This window comes from Xylocopa sonorina, chromosome 1, assembly GCF_050948175.1.
Source record: "Xylocopa sonorina isolate GNS202 chromosome 1, iyXylSono1_principal, whole genome shotgun sequence".
NCBI lineage: Eukaryota > Metazoa > Arthropoda > Insecta > Hymenoptera > Apidae > Xylocopa > Xylocopa sonorina.
The window spans coordinates 16,577,263-16,590,932 of NC_135193.1; the positions used below are offsets into that span (position 1 = coordinate 16,577,263).

The 13,670-nt window shown below is 40.3% G+C and overlaps 3 protein-coding genes across 8 annotated transcripts; 1 reads left to right on the forward strand and 2 right to left on the reverse strand.

The window, feature by feature from the left end:
* Positions 1–207: 207 nt before the first annotated feature.
* LOC143422620 (uncharacterized) lies at positions 208–5,935 on the reverse strand. Of its 3 annotated transcripts, none has more exons than XM_076893401.1 (10): positions 5,738–5,935; positions 5,386–5,604; positions 4,819–5,015; positions 4,287–4,409; positions 2,230–2,519; positions 1,941–2,148; positions 1,722–1,847; positions 1,411–1,634; positions 1,007–1,340; positions 208–549 (listed from the first exon to the last, which is right to left on the reverse strand). In XM_076893401.1, exons 2-10 carry the CDS (start codon positions 5,601–5,603, stop codon positions 359–361), a joined length of 1,911 nt encoding a protein of 636 aa, XP_076749516.1. In that variant the 5' UTR covers position 5,604; positions 5,738–5,935; the 3' UTR covers positions 208–358. The 3 variants fall into 3 exon arrangements, with proteins under 3 accessions (XP_076749516.1, XP_076749525.1, XP_076749535.1); XM_076893410.1 differs by having other exon boundaries at positions 210–549; positions 1,947–2,148; XM_076893420.1 differs by lacking the exons at positions 4,819–5,015; positions 5,738–5,935 and having other exon boundaries at positions 212–549; positions 5,386–5,596.
* A 554-nt stretch (positions 5,936–6,489) lies between these two features.
* Scamp (secretory carrier membrane protein) lies at positions 6,490–11,101 on the forward strand. Of its 4 annotated transcripts, none has more exons than XM_076909433.1 (9): positions 6,490–6,725; positions 7,195–7,464; positions 7,556–7,619; positions 7,703–7,831; positions 7,919–8,075; positions 8,160–8,261; positions 8,330–8,456; positions 8,548–8,743; positions 10,967–11,101. In XM_076909433.1, the coding sequence occupies exons 1-8, from the start codon at positions 6,669–6,671 to the stop codon at positions 8,710–8,712; spliced, it is 1,071 nt and encodes a 356-aa protein (XP_076765548.1). In that variant the 5' UTR covers positions 6,490–6,668; the 3' UTR covers positions 8,713–8,743; positions 10,967–11,101. The 4 variants fall into 4 exon arrangements, with proteins under 4 accessions (XP_076765548.1, XP_076765537.1, XP_076765557.1 ...); XM_076909422.1 differs by lacking the exon at positions 10,967–11,101 and adding an exon at positions 9,748–10,144 and having other exon boundaries at positions 6,491–6,725; XM_076909442.1 differs by lacking the exon at positions 10,967–11,101 and having other exon boundaries at positions 6,491–6,725; positions 7,556–7,623; positions 7,710–7,831; positions 8,548–10,144.
* LOC143426055 (DNA helicase MCM9) lies at positions 10,205–13,018 on the reverse strand. Its single transcript, XM_076899213.1, has 12 exons — positions 12,830–13,018; positions 12,626–12,767; positions 12,399–12,560; positions 12,194–12,319; positions 12,014–12,120; positions 11,718–11,931; positions 11,574–11,649; positions 11,339–11,496; positions 10,875–11,254; positions 10,585–10,794; positions 10,368–10,522; positions 10,205–10,257 (listed from the first exon to the last, which is right to left on the reverse strand). The coding sequence occupies exons 1-12, from the start codon at positions 12,922–12,924 to the stop codon at positions 10,205–10,207; spliced, it is 1,878 nt and encodes a 625-aa protein (XP_076755328.1). The 5' UTR covers positions 12,925–13,018.
* Positions 13,019–13,670: the final 652 nt, after the last annotated feature.

A 13,670-nucleotide genomic window follows, 5' to 3' on the forward strand; every position in this document is an offset into this window, starting at 1 on the left:
AAATAAGTAAACTTAACAATTTTACTTAAATCAAAGCTAAACAGCTAAATCGCTACAATAAAGGCTACAATACGCTTGATTCAATCCTCGTAGAAACTGAATCAATTTAGAACGTGCTATACTTATTTTCTCATTGATACTAACAAATTTTCAGTAAATGACAACGTACTTGTTACTACTAAAATATTCTTCTTTATTTGAATATTTTACTCGATTAATTTACCCGCACCGCACGTACTTCTTGAACATTGTAAAAATAAATATTATCAATGAACTGTTAGATGCAATTCTACGACCTATGAAAAAAAAAAGTGCTCTACATCCACCCTCGGTTTCCCTTCTTCTCGTTGCGATAAATTCAATCGGACTGCTCGTCTATCAGTTGCGAGTCCATTCGTTTCAACTGATTGGAAACTAAGTCCCATTTCGAAGACCACGCGGGTTTTTCCACTTCTTGCGTGCTCACCTCCTCTATTAGATTCATCAGCCTAACGAAAAACTCGTTCAGCTTTGCTGCTGTACCCCGTCGTAACTTTTGGAAATTTTTATCTGCAATAAATCGAAACGGACACGAGTAACGCTTAGCGAGACGACGCGAGAGCATTTATTTATTTAAATCAGGCTTGTTGATCGAATGCGACGCGAGAGTAGGATAGATATCAGATAGATTCGTAGCATCTAGGTCTCTCGTGTTTCACTCCTTCACACGTAGAGCACAATTATCGATAATATAAATGGGACAATGTGGCATGACACGAGAATCAATATTTCTGGCGATCGTATGTACTCGTCAAGTGACAGTGTACCCACGCTAACAATGCTCAGACTGCTATGAAATATGGAACGATCAAATGTTCTGATTCTGAAACGATCTCGTCTACGTTCGCTTCGCATTATCGGTCTAATTTGTAAGCATTTACTGCTTCTTGAAATCTCTACGTTGTTCATAAATAAAATTGGAACGACTAGCGAAGTGCTACGAAAAAATTTCTTTCCTGATATTTACTGCAAGGGTAAAAGCTGTTCTTGATCCAGATACTTTGCTGCGTGAGCGCAGCCATGAACCTCTTCGTCAACAAGCTTTGACTCTCAGCCGTCATCGGTCTCAATCGACAGATAAACCGTAGAAAATATTCCAGTAAATATCTGTTGCAGCCAGACAACTTTTCTAAGCATCTCTGAGGCTTGGAACTCCAGACCACGATGTAACTTAGACTGTCCACGTCTAGCAAAGGGTGCTTCAACGTCTCCAACCATTCGAACAATAATCCTGACAGGATATCCAAGTTAGTTTCCATTTGAATCCTCTGCCAGGCTGTTGCTCGATGATTCAATATCATCTGGAAACTCCGGACGATTCAGTGCCACTTTATCGAATACCAATTCGAAATGAAAATTAATTCTACCCACCTGATAATCTTGAATGCGCTTCTTGGTCTTGTCGGGTAAAGTGGAATCATCTTTGACCAGTGCTCTGATTACTTCCTCGATACTCACGGTTTCGAGCGCCGTGTTCTGTGCAGCAGCCTTCAAATCGATGTGCGACTGAATTTCTTTGTAGCAATCGTTGTCTGCGAGATCTTGTCCGTGGATTCCGTCACCAAGAACGTCATCCACGCAGTAATCATCGAGTCCTGTAAAATTTATTATCCCTCGCATTGCCTGTCGTGGCCCGCTCAACGCTATTACTAATAGACCAATTGTATTTTAGGTTGAACTACCTGGGAAAGTGGAATCGCAAGATGGGGTGTCTGGAGAAGAGCAGAACACGTCGTCTAATCTACCAATATCGTCTGAAGTGTCCCTCGAAGATGCTTGGCTGCCACTTGCACTTGCTTTCGTAGAACCTGGATGACAAAAAAATTGCATATTACGAAGTGTCACAGTTTTTTGCGCGACGAATCGTTTTACTTGAGATTTCGATCGTTTCCAACGCTTACTGGAACAGTCGTAAGAGTCGGCAAGGGATTCAGCCCACGAATAAGAGTGCCTGATGTTCCCTTTGCTGTCTCTCAACTTGTCCAAGAGGTGGGATATGAATTTCTGCGTGAAAGACGTACTGGAAACGGTGTACTTGATCTCGCAGGGTGAATTATCCTCTTGGCAATCGCACAATTGGAGGATTCGTTCGCAAATCGTGAACACAATCTAACGAGCAATCGGTTTCAGGAATCAATCGATAGTCGTGAGGAGTTGAAGTTCGTTTAATTGCGCGAAAGATGAGAGAACCTTTGGAATATGTTTGAATGTACGTTGCTCGTATCCGTGGAGGATGTTGTGCTGCTTCTTCAAGTGCGACTGCAAACTGTGAGGCTTGCGTTCGCCAATCGCGCTGCTCAGGGGGAAAACTATCATCTGCGGTAGCACGAAATGCTCGAATTCCTGGATGCAGAGTATTTGCCCGCGAGTTTGTATCGCGCACGGTCGTTTCATGCGAACGAATCGTATGGCATCGTTTGCTCGCACACGAAGACTGTAAATAAGGTAGCACGCGATCAGAACCCCGGTTCTGCCCAGCCCTGAAAAAGGTACGTGTCTCTTAAGCTTGTCGAAACGCTGTATGATTAATTGCATTGTGGTTAGAAAATTCACGATGCGCGTGAAAATATAATCAGATACTGATAAAACAGTGGTATTCCAATTCGATTGGTGAATGATTATATTGTAGACATTCGAGAAATGATAGCATATATCAACTGAAATATTTATTATATATAATATATCGATAACGTCGCGGAAGTTGCTGTCACACTAGGCGACTGAAATATTAATTATCAAGCGGTCTCGGGCCTATCGATCGTGCCCAATTCGAGAAGTAAATTACCCGCTCGTTCCTCGGACCGCGAATCGGAAGCGTAACTCGTAATCGTAGCCGGTCGAGTTTCCGGGGTTAACAAGAGTTATGACGTGTCCGACGAATAACTATCCGAACGTTCGTTGCTATTAGCTAACACGTATCCGCGAGAGTCGTAATTAACTTCAAAGAGCGTACACGCGAGACGCGCGCGGAATTTTTGGTATTCGATTAAATCTTTACTCGACATCGCGACCGAATTTGCTCGTCAAAGAATTCGATGCGTCCCGCGTGATAAACGTTCCGTGCAAACACGATACAAGCCATCCTGGTTGCGAAAACATTCCGGAACTATTACTTGTTCGAGGTGGAAAATTGGATGGCCTCGCGTACAGATCGGTACGTATAATAATACGTTCTCGCGACTGTTCGTCGATTTAATGATTGATAGCCGGTTACGAGGAGTCGCCTATGAATGCGAAGAAAATGTAATTTTTATGATTGTCAAATATGCATGATCGGCAGACTCTTGTTATCGAACTCTTGTGATCGATCGACTCGACGGGGTTTCCGATCGCGTCGGTATTCTTGAACCCCTTGGCGAAGACAATAATCGTTGGACGACAGAGTTTTACATCTCGCGGGATATCCCCAACGGATAGTTCTGGGGTTGAACATCACCAGGTGGAGTAACGATTTGTAAATGGTAGGTTCTCAGTGTTACGCCCCAATTCCTTATCAGTCCTTATCTATTTTTCGTGCGCATAAATTCAGCGAGGAATTGAAGCTACGCGGACGTTTATGGGCGCGGAGCACGCATTCAGCCAATTAGAGAATTAGTCATGGAATCACATGGAAGTGGGTGTCGAGTTTTGTCATTTCACGTTGGATACGGATTTGTTTCCTCGTAGTATAAATAGAATAGTTTGCCGTTTTTGTTGATCAACGGTGGGAATTGCGCTGGCACGTGACGGTAGATAGATCGTATCAGGCCTTCTGTAAATTATTCATCGTCCCCCGAGTGTCACACGTAACGTATCATTTTTGTGGCTCTCGCAGCCGAAAGTTCAAGGAAGACGGTAATAAATGCGAAAATTCAGATGCGCCGGGTTAACACCGCGTGTCGCAGCACGCAATGCACCAAACAGCTACCGCGTTGATTAAACGCGTTTCACACGTGCCTCAGATCGATACGTTTAAAGCTTGAAAGTAACTGATAAAGGATGATACGCGTATAAAAATAAAAGGAGCGTGTAAAGCTCCGATAGTTAGTTCTCTAAATGAAAAGCCTTCTTCTACGCCGACGATAGAAGACTTGGTACGTGTTGGTTGATCGGCGCGATAACATCCATTGCACCGACTTCTCCATGCCAACTTTATCAGTTTACCGCGATACGAAATTGATAGGATTGCCAGGGGTAACCGGTGGCAGGGAGTACGATTGTGAAAATAAAAATTGGGTCGGTGAATCTATCGAAAAGGATCGATTTACCCGCGTGACAGTGAATCGCGACTCTTCCCTCTTGCACAGCAAAGGCCACGACCTTGACCATATCCAGAAGTTTGCTCATGGTCGCGTCCCCGTAGTCCTTCAACGCGAAATTGTAATAGTAAACTGTAACAAATTCGCGGAAACGTAATTAATGTTGGTACCTTCGGCGGCTTGGGTGCTTAGGAAGCGTGCAACTTTATCTGTGACCCGAAAGTGGTTGCTATTTAAACGATGAAACTTTCGTTTCCCCCGCATGGTTACACGAGTTTGCTGCATTGCATGTTCCAAGTGAAGTTCTTCGATCTGACTCACCAGACTCAAAGCTGATTCCTACGGGCGCGTTTCGTACGCTACACAAGGACAACCGTAGCCTCCGTACGACTTAATTACTGTATCTACCACCCAATCTAGTACTTTACAAGATCTTTATTTCAAGAACTTTCTTACTATACTCTTACGTATTTCCTTGTCATTTTTAATAGTCATTTCTCATTACACGATGCAAATTATAAGATTGGAATCTGATACCTACTGCCATGTTTCATAAAGACATTCGGATCGTATGTAAATCCGCTTTCCTCGAGGGGGCCACCGCAGCTTGCATGTTCACCTGGCGTTTGGAGGTTTATTATGGTTTTTATGCTCCACCCTTGGAACTGTGCTATTATGTCTTTTTTTATTATCTGTGCAGTGTTCGGCCGTGCCATGGCAAGAACGTCATCCGTCACCCTAAAGAATTATCGACCCTTACATCTCTTCCCTATCGTTCGAAACTTTCAACATAGAAATAATAAGGTAACTAAGGAATATCTTTAATCGCTTCCTCCAAGCCATTATAGATTCATTTGTTATATTTTCGGGTCAATTTGACAGAAAATCAATGCTACGAGCTCAGTACCATTTCCAAACCATTTTACATCACATGCATCGTCCCACGTGATACTGAGTTTGATCTTATCGGTTTGTAAAAGGAAATTGCATGATGTTGTTTGAAGAAATAAAAGTGAACGCGTTACGTTTTATTATTTGCAACGGAAGTAAACAACTGGGGAAAGTAGAATTTACGATTTTTCAGAAACTTTGATTCATGAAATCTTACCAATGCGAAAAGATGTTCTGTATTGCCATGTGCACAGGCGGCCAGGCTTTTGGATTTTCATACTTGCATCTAGAACCACCGCAAAAGATCGCGCACTGTATGGCTTGCGGCGTGAACTTCCGTAAATTTTCGGAGAATTTATTGTAACCAGCCTGGACCTCGCACAGGTCTACTTGGCCTGCTTGAAAACCCGCCGGTACCAATGAGCTTACATCCATTCTGCAAAGAAATTTTTTCAGTTAATTATTAATTCGAACGAAATTTGAAAGTTGAAACTTTATAAAGTGCATTTCTCGAATTTCGAGAAACTGGTACTTGAGTAAAAAATGTGCACGTGTTTAAAGACACTTACATGTTTAAAAATAATCAGGTTGACTCCATCCATCTCATTGCCATAGGAAAATAAAAATTTTCTTTACATCGTTCCGTCTCCGTTTTTATCAGACACGTTTGCTAGCTTAAATAGAATCTTTTTCCAGCGGTTCTCTTTACTTAAGAAAATACCACAGAGCGTGGCAATCAATGCAAAAAAGCACTTTACGTACTGGGGTAAACGCATAGCGACTGGTAGTCCCTTCAACATAACGCTACTTTATCTATCCTTCTATCACACTGATTGCGCCTGCGTTACTTCTGTAGCCTGTAAAACCGCTTTTGTTTCATTCCACCCCTACTATAAGCCTAATCGCTATATTCCCTTGTAAGCAGCGATCGTATAAACCGCGACGCATGTATGCGATTTATGAGTCAGTCGAAATTCATTTTGTTTATTACAAAAATAACATTCGTCTTAATTAAAATTAATCCAAGTTTAATTTATTCTTTACAAACTACACGTTAATTTAAATTGTAGGCAAACTGGCTTCACCTTTAAAATTTCTCAGTAACAGCTGTATATATTAATCTTTCGACGTTAATTCTTTAAATAAAATGTAGTAATAATGAGAATACAAAACAGTACTGATTCAAACAATCACGCGCGAAGAATTATTTGAATGTCTCAGTTCGTATTGGGCTCTCCCATTGGCCTGTGGAACCAGCATAACCTGACACTCTGCCCTGTGGATAGATCCTAACCGGATGAAGAAATGAACGTGGCATTAGTTGCTTCGCGTGTGATAAGCTGACAATGCTAGAGTGCCGGTTATACTGTAGGTAACCGCAGCGCAATGGATCATCAAGTGTAGGCTCGTTTAGATAAGATTATTTTCAGTGTGTCTTAAAGTCTTATTAATTTTCGACGACATATACATCGGTGTGGGGTTCGGGTAACTGCGATTAAGATGTCCGGCTTCGACGAGAATCCCTTCGGGGAACCGAATACCAACGATCCGTTCGCGGTGAGTATTTTAATAGCGGTTAGACCCGATTCGCGCATTATTTCGTTCAATATGCATATATAATCTGTCAAATGCAAATGAACCCATACGCCTGAATCATTGTTGTTCTCCCTCAAGATCGTAGGTGAAGGCTTTCGCCTGTCCCGATGCCTGTACACGTTACTCGTTTAGTCGTTTTTATTTTCGCACTGTTTCTCCTCATTTACCTTCTATCAGCTACATTTAGAAAGAATACCCGGATGTTTCTTATTGTTTTGTAATTTGAAAATCGCCACACCAAATTTGTATTTAAAGTAGACATAACGTCCAATAAAGGAATTCTTTGAATTGCTGTTGACTCTATATATAGACATCGTCTATAAATACATATACTTCAATTAGTAGATTGTCCAACTTCATTTCTGCGATTGAATGGTAGACAAAATGAGTGGATGACAATCAACCCCTTTTTATTTGGCTTTTTAAATAGGATCCAGCAATAAGGAGAGCTGTATCCTCCACTCCAACTAACAGAGGTCTGGAGGATTATAATCCTTTTGCCGATCAAGGCTCGCAAGGGATGGCACAAGTAAGAGGTGCTTCGAATCCTCCTATTTATGGAGGTCTTGTATCGACACAGCAGCCAGCTACGCTTCAGCCTTCGAATCAGGAACCTCCGGCAACTAACTATGCCCGTACTCCTCAGCAAACGGTGAATCCACCGCTTGCAAGCCCACTGCCCCCTACTTCGGATATAAATGTACATGAAATTTCATATTTCACAGTATTTTGTAATTAATCTTAATAATTACCTAAACTATATTCTTTTCACAAAAATTACTGAATTTTAGCAAAGATCAGAGCCAGAATGGAAGCCAAGACCAGATGAGGACATAAGAAACACATCGTATTATTGTAAGTTCAGTAAACAGATAGTAGATATTTAGTACAGTCTTTTCTATTACTACATAATAATTAAAATTCCTTGGTTATTAAAGCAAATAGGAACAACTGGCCACCTTTGCCAGATAAATGTTGCTTTCAACCCTGCTTCCACCAAGATATCGATGTGGAAATTCATTCAGATTTTCAGAAGGTTGTCAGGCAATTGTACCGTCTATGGATGTGTAAGTTTAATGTGCTGTATATAATTATATTCCAAAGAAGAATTTCATAACATGAATAGTGAAATAATATTGTATTTTTAATTACAGTTCACGGCTGTATTTTAATTTTGAATGTTATCGGCGGATTCTTTGTATTCCTATGTGACGGAGGATTTTCGACGTTTGGCCTTGGAATATTGTATCTCATACTCTTCACTCCGTTCTCGTTTCTATGCTGGTTCAGACCAGCGTACAAGGCATTCAAGTGCGTAATCTGACATGCAATATTTTATTACGCGATGTTCCATCACTCCTATGGTATCACTTGAACAATTTTTTTCTTTTTCAGGAACGATAGCTCTTTTAACTTCATGGTGTTTTTCTTCGTTTTTTTCTTTCAATTAATCGTGACATCGATTCAAGCCATTGGCATACCTGGTTCTGGGACTTGGTAAGAATTTTAATTCTTGGAACACGAATTTATGTTCACGATAATATTTCTATTTTTTACACTTACAGTGGTATTATAGTGGCTATCACGATGTTCAATTCAACAGCTAAGGGAGTATTCGTTGGCATGTTGCTGCTCTTTATTGCCATTTGTTTCGTCCTTGCCGCGTGCGGTGATCTCCTATTATTGACTAAGGTACCGGTACAATATTGTACTTGAAAATTGTTTTAAACATTAGATCTTAAAATATAAGATGTAAAAGATGACGAACGCAAATTATTTACAGATTCATCGCATTTATCGTTCGTCGGACGCGAGCATTTCGAAAGCACAACAGGAGTTTGCCACGACTTTCTTGCGCGATGAACACGTACAAGCTATGACAAGTAACGTTGCTGCTAGTGCTGCCCGCCAGCATATGGCTAATGTTGCTAATCAACCACGCTATTAATGAAATTTATCGTCCAGGATTTATTCTTCAGGTACTCTGACGTTTTACTGCTCAGTAAATCGATAGATCTTAGTTTCGATGCATCTAATCTGCATTTCACGCGAAACTTGAAATTACGATGTTCCATAGAAACTCTATTCTTGCATTCGACAAAGAAATTGTACTATCCACGTGTGTAGAGTCATTTCATTATTTGTGTCGCGGTACGTTTAGAGTTAATGTATTCGTGCATGCTTTTTTCCAATGAAAATTCGTATCGTTTATCGGCAAACGTTGAGATTTACGAAATTTTTTTTAAGGGTGTATTTAACATTTTATTCACCGTGTATCAATCGCCTCGTAACAGTATTTTAAATCCGATTGACACACGAATTTGGTATGTATGTACGCATACATACGTGTCTCTGTATAATCTAACATATGGCGCGTACATTATTTTTCATTTGTTTTCATCAGAAAAAAAAGAAAAAAAATTAGTCACAAAATAATTTATCGTGTCTAGTAGAGGGAGGAGTTATTAATCATATCACTAATTCTTATATTATTGCTTCTATATATACATCAATGATATTTGCTAGCTTTTGTATTTTAGTGGCACCTTAATCATGATGTTGTAATCATGTGCGGCATTATATAAAACGAAAAGCGTTCGGTTTGCTGAAAATCAAAATAACTTAGATAGATGGTAACACAAAACGTGTTCTGTCCACGAATATAGATTTTAATTTTCTTAATAACTGTTGTGTTTCATGAAACGTTAATTTAATTTACGTTCTGTACGGAAATCATGCATCCTTTATCTACCCCAATTACATCCTATACATTCCTTGCAACGTGTAATATATGGCCTTTCTTTATTAAGTACTTGTTATTTAGATCCTTAAAATATTCTATCTCTTTGTAAAGTTTAAACTATACACATATACATATATACATACATATATATATATATAAGGAATATGTTGGAAAGAAAACAAAGCAAATGACTTTTACATACGTTTAATTATTTATTAATTATCGATAAATTATTTATAGAGTACGAAAATTGGGTTATATCGTTGCTGTTACTTTATTGGGTGTGTCTAAACGTCTCAATGAACTGGAAAATTTATGCCAAGTAAAATGTTCGGGAATATAGGGAAGAGAGAGGTTTTGAAGGCCTTTGTTATTTATTGAGACACTAACCGAAGACATTATATATCTTCCTAAGTATATTTTTACACATATGCGACACTGGTAAATTAATTGCAATGATTATCACAGATTTTTATTATATAACAATGAACAATAGAATACTTCGTTTTGTATAAAAAAAAAGAAGAAGAAAAGAACGGAAATGTTTAAATTTTATAAATACGCGTTGGTACGTGCATTTGTACCTATGTAAACAGCAGAAAGAAAAAGTGACAAATAAAACTTTAGTTTACTCATAGCAATATCTTTTCTACTGTAACGAAAAGCGCGGAAATATCTGCAGGATAACAGGAAATACTTATAACAAATTTTCCAGATTCTGCAAACCGATAGTCCTCAATAATGCTTTACCTGCAATACAGGTATTACGATTTGCCATTTTTTAATCCATGACTAAATAAAATTACCTTTAGCCTTCGTAAATGAAATAAATATTGTAAACGTGAGAACGTAAATCGTACCTTCAGATCGATACGTCGCAATTGGATCTGTAGGGAATGAACAACCGAGGTTGATGTCTGACGTAGACCCCGTCCCGATCAATTTCGCCACGAATATAGCATCCATCATTTGTATGTCCGATCTGTACATCAATTTAGCGTGGCCTTCGGCTAGCCTGAAGGAAATAATTATGTCGAATGTCCTAAAACTAACTTGGAATATATTTATTCTCATTACCTAATAAGGCTGTCCAAAAGTCGAACCGTTGTTCTTTCTTCCCTTCTGTCCGGATGAGACCTATGGTAAAGATATGTCGCTCTGAGAATCATTTCCGCTTCCTTTGTTAGCTTCGGTTGAAACGAATGTACGTGCGCTAGATATTCTCGCAATGTATCGTCCTTCCACAGGCCCTCTGCCTTTAAAAGTTCCATGTGATTCTTCGAACCTCTGTACAACCAATACTCTTACAATAATTTAAGCGTCTACGATGTGATAAAAGGGGATCGGAGTGCATGCATTTTTCTTACATTCGAACAGTATTCTCCTTTTTCTCGTAAGCGGCTTTCAATATATGCTCGGAGGTCAATCTGTCCCATTCTGGATTCCTGTTGTCCTTTAGGAGCAAAATTAGATCGAAACGAGATAGAAGAGGATCGCCCAGGTTCGTCTCCCATTCTTTATCCTCGGCGAACTGGCCACCGCTTGGATTAATGGCAGCGATTACTGAACACCTGGAGTTTAGCGTGCTGACTAAGCCAGCTTTCGCGATTGATATAGTTTGCTGTTCCATGGCTTCGTGGACCGATGTCCTGTCTTGTGAACTCATCGTTGTGAATTCGTCGACGCAACAAACGCCTCCGTCGGCCAACACCAAGGCACCAGCTTCTAGATGCCAACCTTCCGAGTCCTGTAGCGTGTGAAAGAAAATGGCGTGGATACTGATCTTAAATGGCTACTCATCAAGCAAAAGAGACGGTGTACATCGACTCACTCTAACAGCAGTAGCCGTCAGCCCAGCTGCGGTCGAACCCACACCAGTCGTAAGAACCGATCTTGCAGCTAATCGAGACGCCGCGCGAAGCAATTGAGACTTTCCAGTCCCTGGATCGCCGACCAAAAGAAGATGAGGCTCCCCTCGTACACGTGTCCCTTTTGTTTTATTTAACACGATTTGTATTTTGCGAAGGATAAGAATAAAAGAGTCGCTAAAGTGCCGGTATAGTTACCGCTTTCGTTGCATTTTGGCACGCCACCGGCTAGGACAACAGCTAGCGCCAATTTTGCAGTATACATTCCATAAAGCTTCGAACAATTCGTACATTTTTCTTTTCATTTGTTACAAAGCGTGCGTTGTAAGTAAAAATTAATACCTGCGGGCAAATAGACGCGACGATGTTGTCCCTACCAAGCAAAGGATCATCGGTGTACTTCTTCCAATAATCTGTGAAGATATCTTTCATTTCTTGCGAAGAGGATGTGTCGAATACTTTACGTCGTACCACCACGCTGTTTGCCAGCATCATAGTGGTTGCCTCTAAACGTTCACCTACCTCTAAGGCACCCCAAATTCTTATCATAATACCGCTGGAAATGTATGGCGCAATAGTGTAAGCAGGAGTGCGTAATTTTATTTATAACGTAATACAGCTAGTAATTAATTCGGCACCTGATCTCGACACGATCTCCTGGCCTACATTTATCAACTAGATCATCCAGCAAGATAATCCTCAGTTCTTCGGTCAAAGATTTATTCGTGTCTACGTTACCCTTTTCCTAATTAAAGGCAGTTAAAGTTAATGATGCTACTAAAGCGTTTAGTGGCCGTCAAAGTGATTTAAAAAAGTACTTGTATTCCTATTTCTTGACAGTCTGAGGAATCCTCTAGATCAAAGCCAGCCAGAGCTTCTAGCTTTGTTCCGTGGCATTTCTCGCATTCTGAGATATCTGCGAAATCCTGTCTCTCCCATTCGTACTAAAAAAGTGGATAACAGGCCACGGCATTATCGACCAATAAGAAATTACACGAAATACGTGTGGTAAGTGCAACTAACTTTAACCATTGTAACATCTTTACACTTTTTACAGCTGTATCTTTGAATGGACTTTAGTACAGTCGGTTGAGAGATTCTGACTATGGTACCGCTTGTTGAAACAAGTTGCCCAATTTGTCCTTGATCCAGCGTAACTGGCACAGCGGTGACTCGGATACGAACCTGCTCAATACATTTTCGATACGCGAGGGCACAAAAGTAACAATGAAATAAAAAAATCTTTTTACTTTTTTCTTTACAACTTGTTTCGGTTCTGCTATTTCTTCTTGAGCCTCTATCGCAGCTTCGTCGCACAATGGCAAATAATATCTAGGATGTTGCAAGATTTTCTGTGCGACGTCGGCATCGTCTTCGAATAGCGACACGAAGCTGCAAACGGAACGTTCTCCGTATCGTACGAGGAGGAATACGCAACTATAAAGATTACTCACTTTACATAAATCGAAGAAAAACTGTTGACATCGTCCTCGTCCAATATTTCTTCCAAATCTCCGCGGTGGTTTTTTAACAAGTATTCTTTCAACATTTTGGACACGACAGATTGAGGTTATGTATCCGCGCGCTACGGTGTCGCACGTGCTACTGATCTCCCGCTGAAACTGTCAAAGTCACGTGCCCCCCATTACCACGCGTTCCCATCGAGTTCCGAAGAAAGTCGAATGAATTCAATATTCTCGAATCGGAATTCCATATGTCACTAATCGTACGAAACTAATTTAATTTGAAAATTAAAAGCGATTAATCAAATGGAACAAGTATGGTGATACTTGGTTCTATGGAAAATACGTGGAATTTTTATTCGCAAATGTTCTCCAAAGAAAAACGAATGATCCGCCAGCGCCCATATGATATCTACACTGGAACGTTTGAAATTTTACGCTCAATGAATCCCTTCACCTTTCGCGTCGGTTTAATAAAAGAGCCGCATCGATTACTTGTCGTAAAACCGCATTGGCAGTCGAACCATTAATCGATTCGCGCGTCTTCCTATCCATCTGGCAATTCTGTTCTCGTGGTTTCGCGCGCCGTCCTGCGGTAAAACTTACCCCGCAACAGTGAAAACCTTTTTCGGTGTCTACTTTTCATCGGGGAAACTCTCGACGTTCCATCAATCGTGCATTTAAAACAAAAGTATAGCCCTGTAAATAAAATGTGTCCCAAATACGAGTGACAAACAAAAAAAAAAAACAAAAAATCTCCCTGCCCATTATTCCATCGAGAGAGCAAGGTGGCCGCAGTTTTTTCCGTCGATTTGAATGGCTTTTTTACTAT

What these genes read in the sequence shown, in the direction of transcription:
- LOC143422620 (XM_076893401.1), bottom strand. Translation starts at nt 5,603, where the DNA reads ATGGATGTAAGCTCATTGGTACCGGCGGGTTTTCAAGCAGGCCAAGTA. An exon ending in CGACTCTTACGACTGTTCCA is followed by an intron (nt 1,848 to 1,940) that starts GTAAGCGTTGGA and finishes TTTGTCATCCAG; the next exon opens with GTTCTACGAAAGCAAGTGCA. An exon ending in AGCGCATTCAAGATTATCAG is followed by an intron (nt 1,341 to 1,410) that starts GTGGGTAGAATT and finishes CGGAGTTTCCAG; the next exon opens with ATGATATTGAATCATCGAGC.
- Scamp (XM_076909433.1), top strand. Translation starts at nt 6,669, where the DNA reads ATGTCCGGCTTCGACGAGAATCCCTTCGGGGAACCGAATACCAACGAT. An exon ending in ATACCAACGATCCGTTCGCG is followed by an intron (nt 6,726 to 7,194) that starts GTGAGTATTTTA and finishes CTTTTTAAATAG; the next exon opens with GATCCAGCAATAAGGAGAGC. An exon ending in ATTGTACCGTCTATGGATGT is followed by an intron (nt 7,832 to 7,918) that starts GTAAGTTTAATG and finishes TTTTAATTACAG; the next exon opens with TTCACGGCTGTATTTTAATT.
- LOC143426055 (XM_076899213.1), bottom strand. Translation starts at nt 12,924, where the DNA reads ATGTTGAAAGAATACTTGTTAAAAAACCACCGCGGAGATTTGGAAGAA. An exon ending in AAGGAGAATACTGTTCGAAT is followed by an intron (nt 10,795 to 10,874) that starts GTAAGAAAAATG and finishes TTGGTTGTACAG; the next exon opens with AGGTTCGAAGAATCACATGG. An exon ending in CTTTTGGACAGCCTTATTAG is followed by an intron (nt 10,523 to 10,584) that starts GTAATGAGAATA and finishes TATTTCCTTCAG; the next exon opens with GCTAGCCGAAGGCCACGCTA.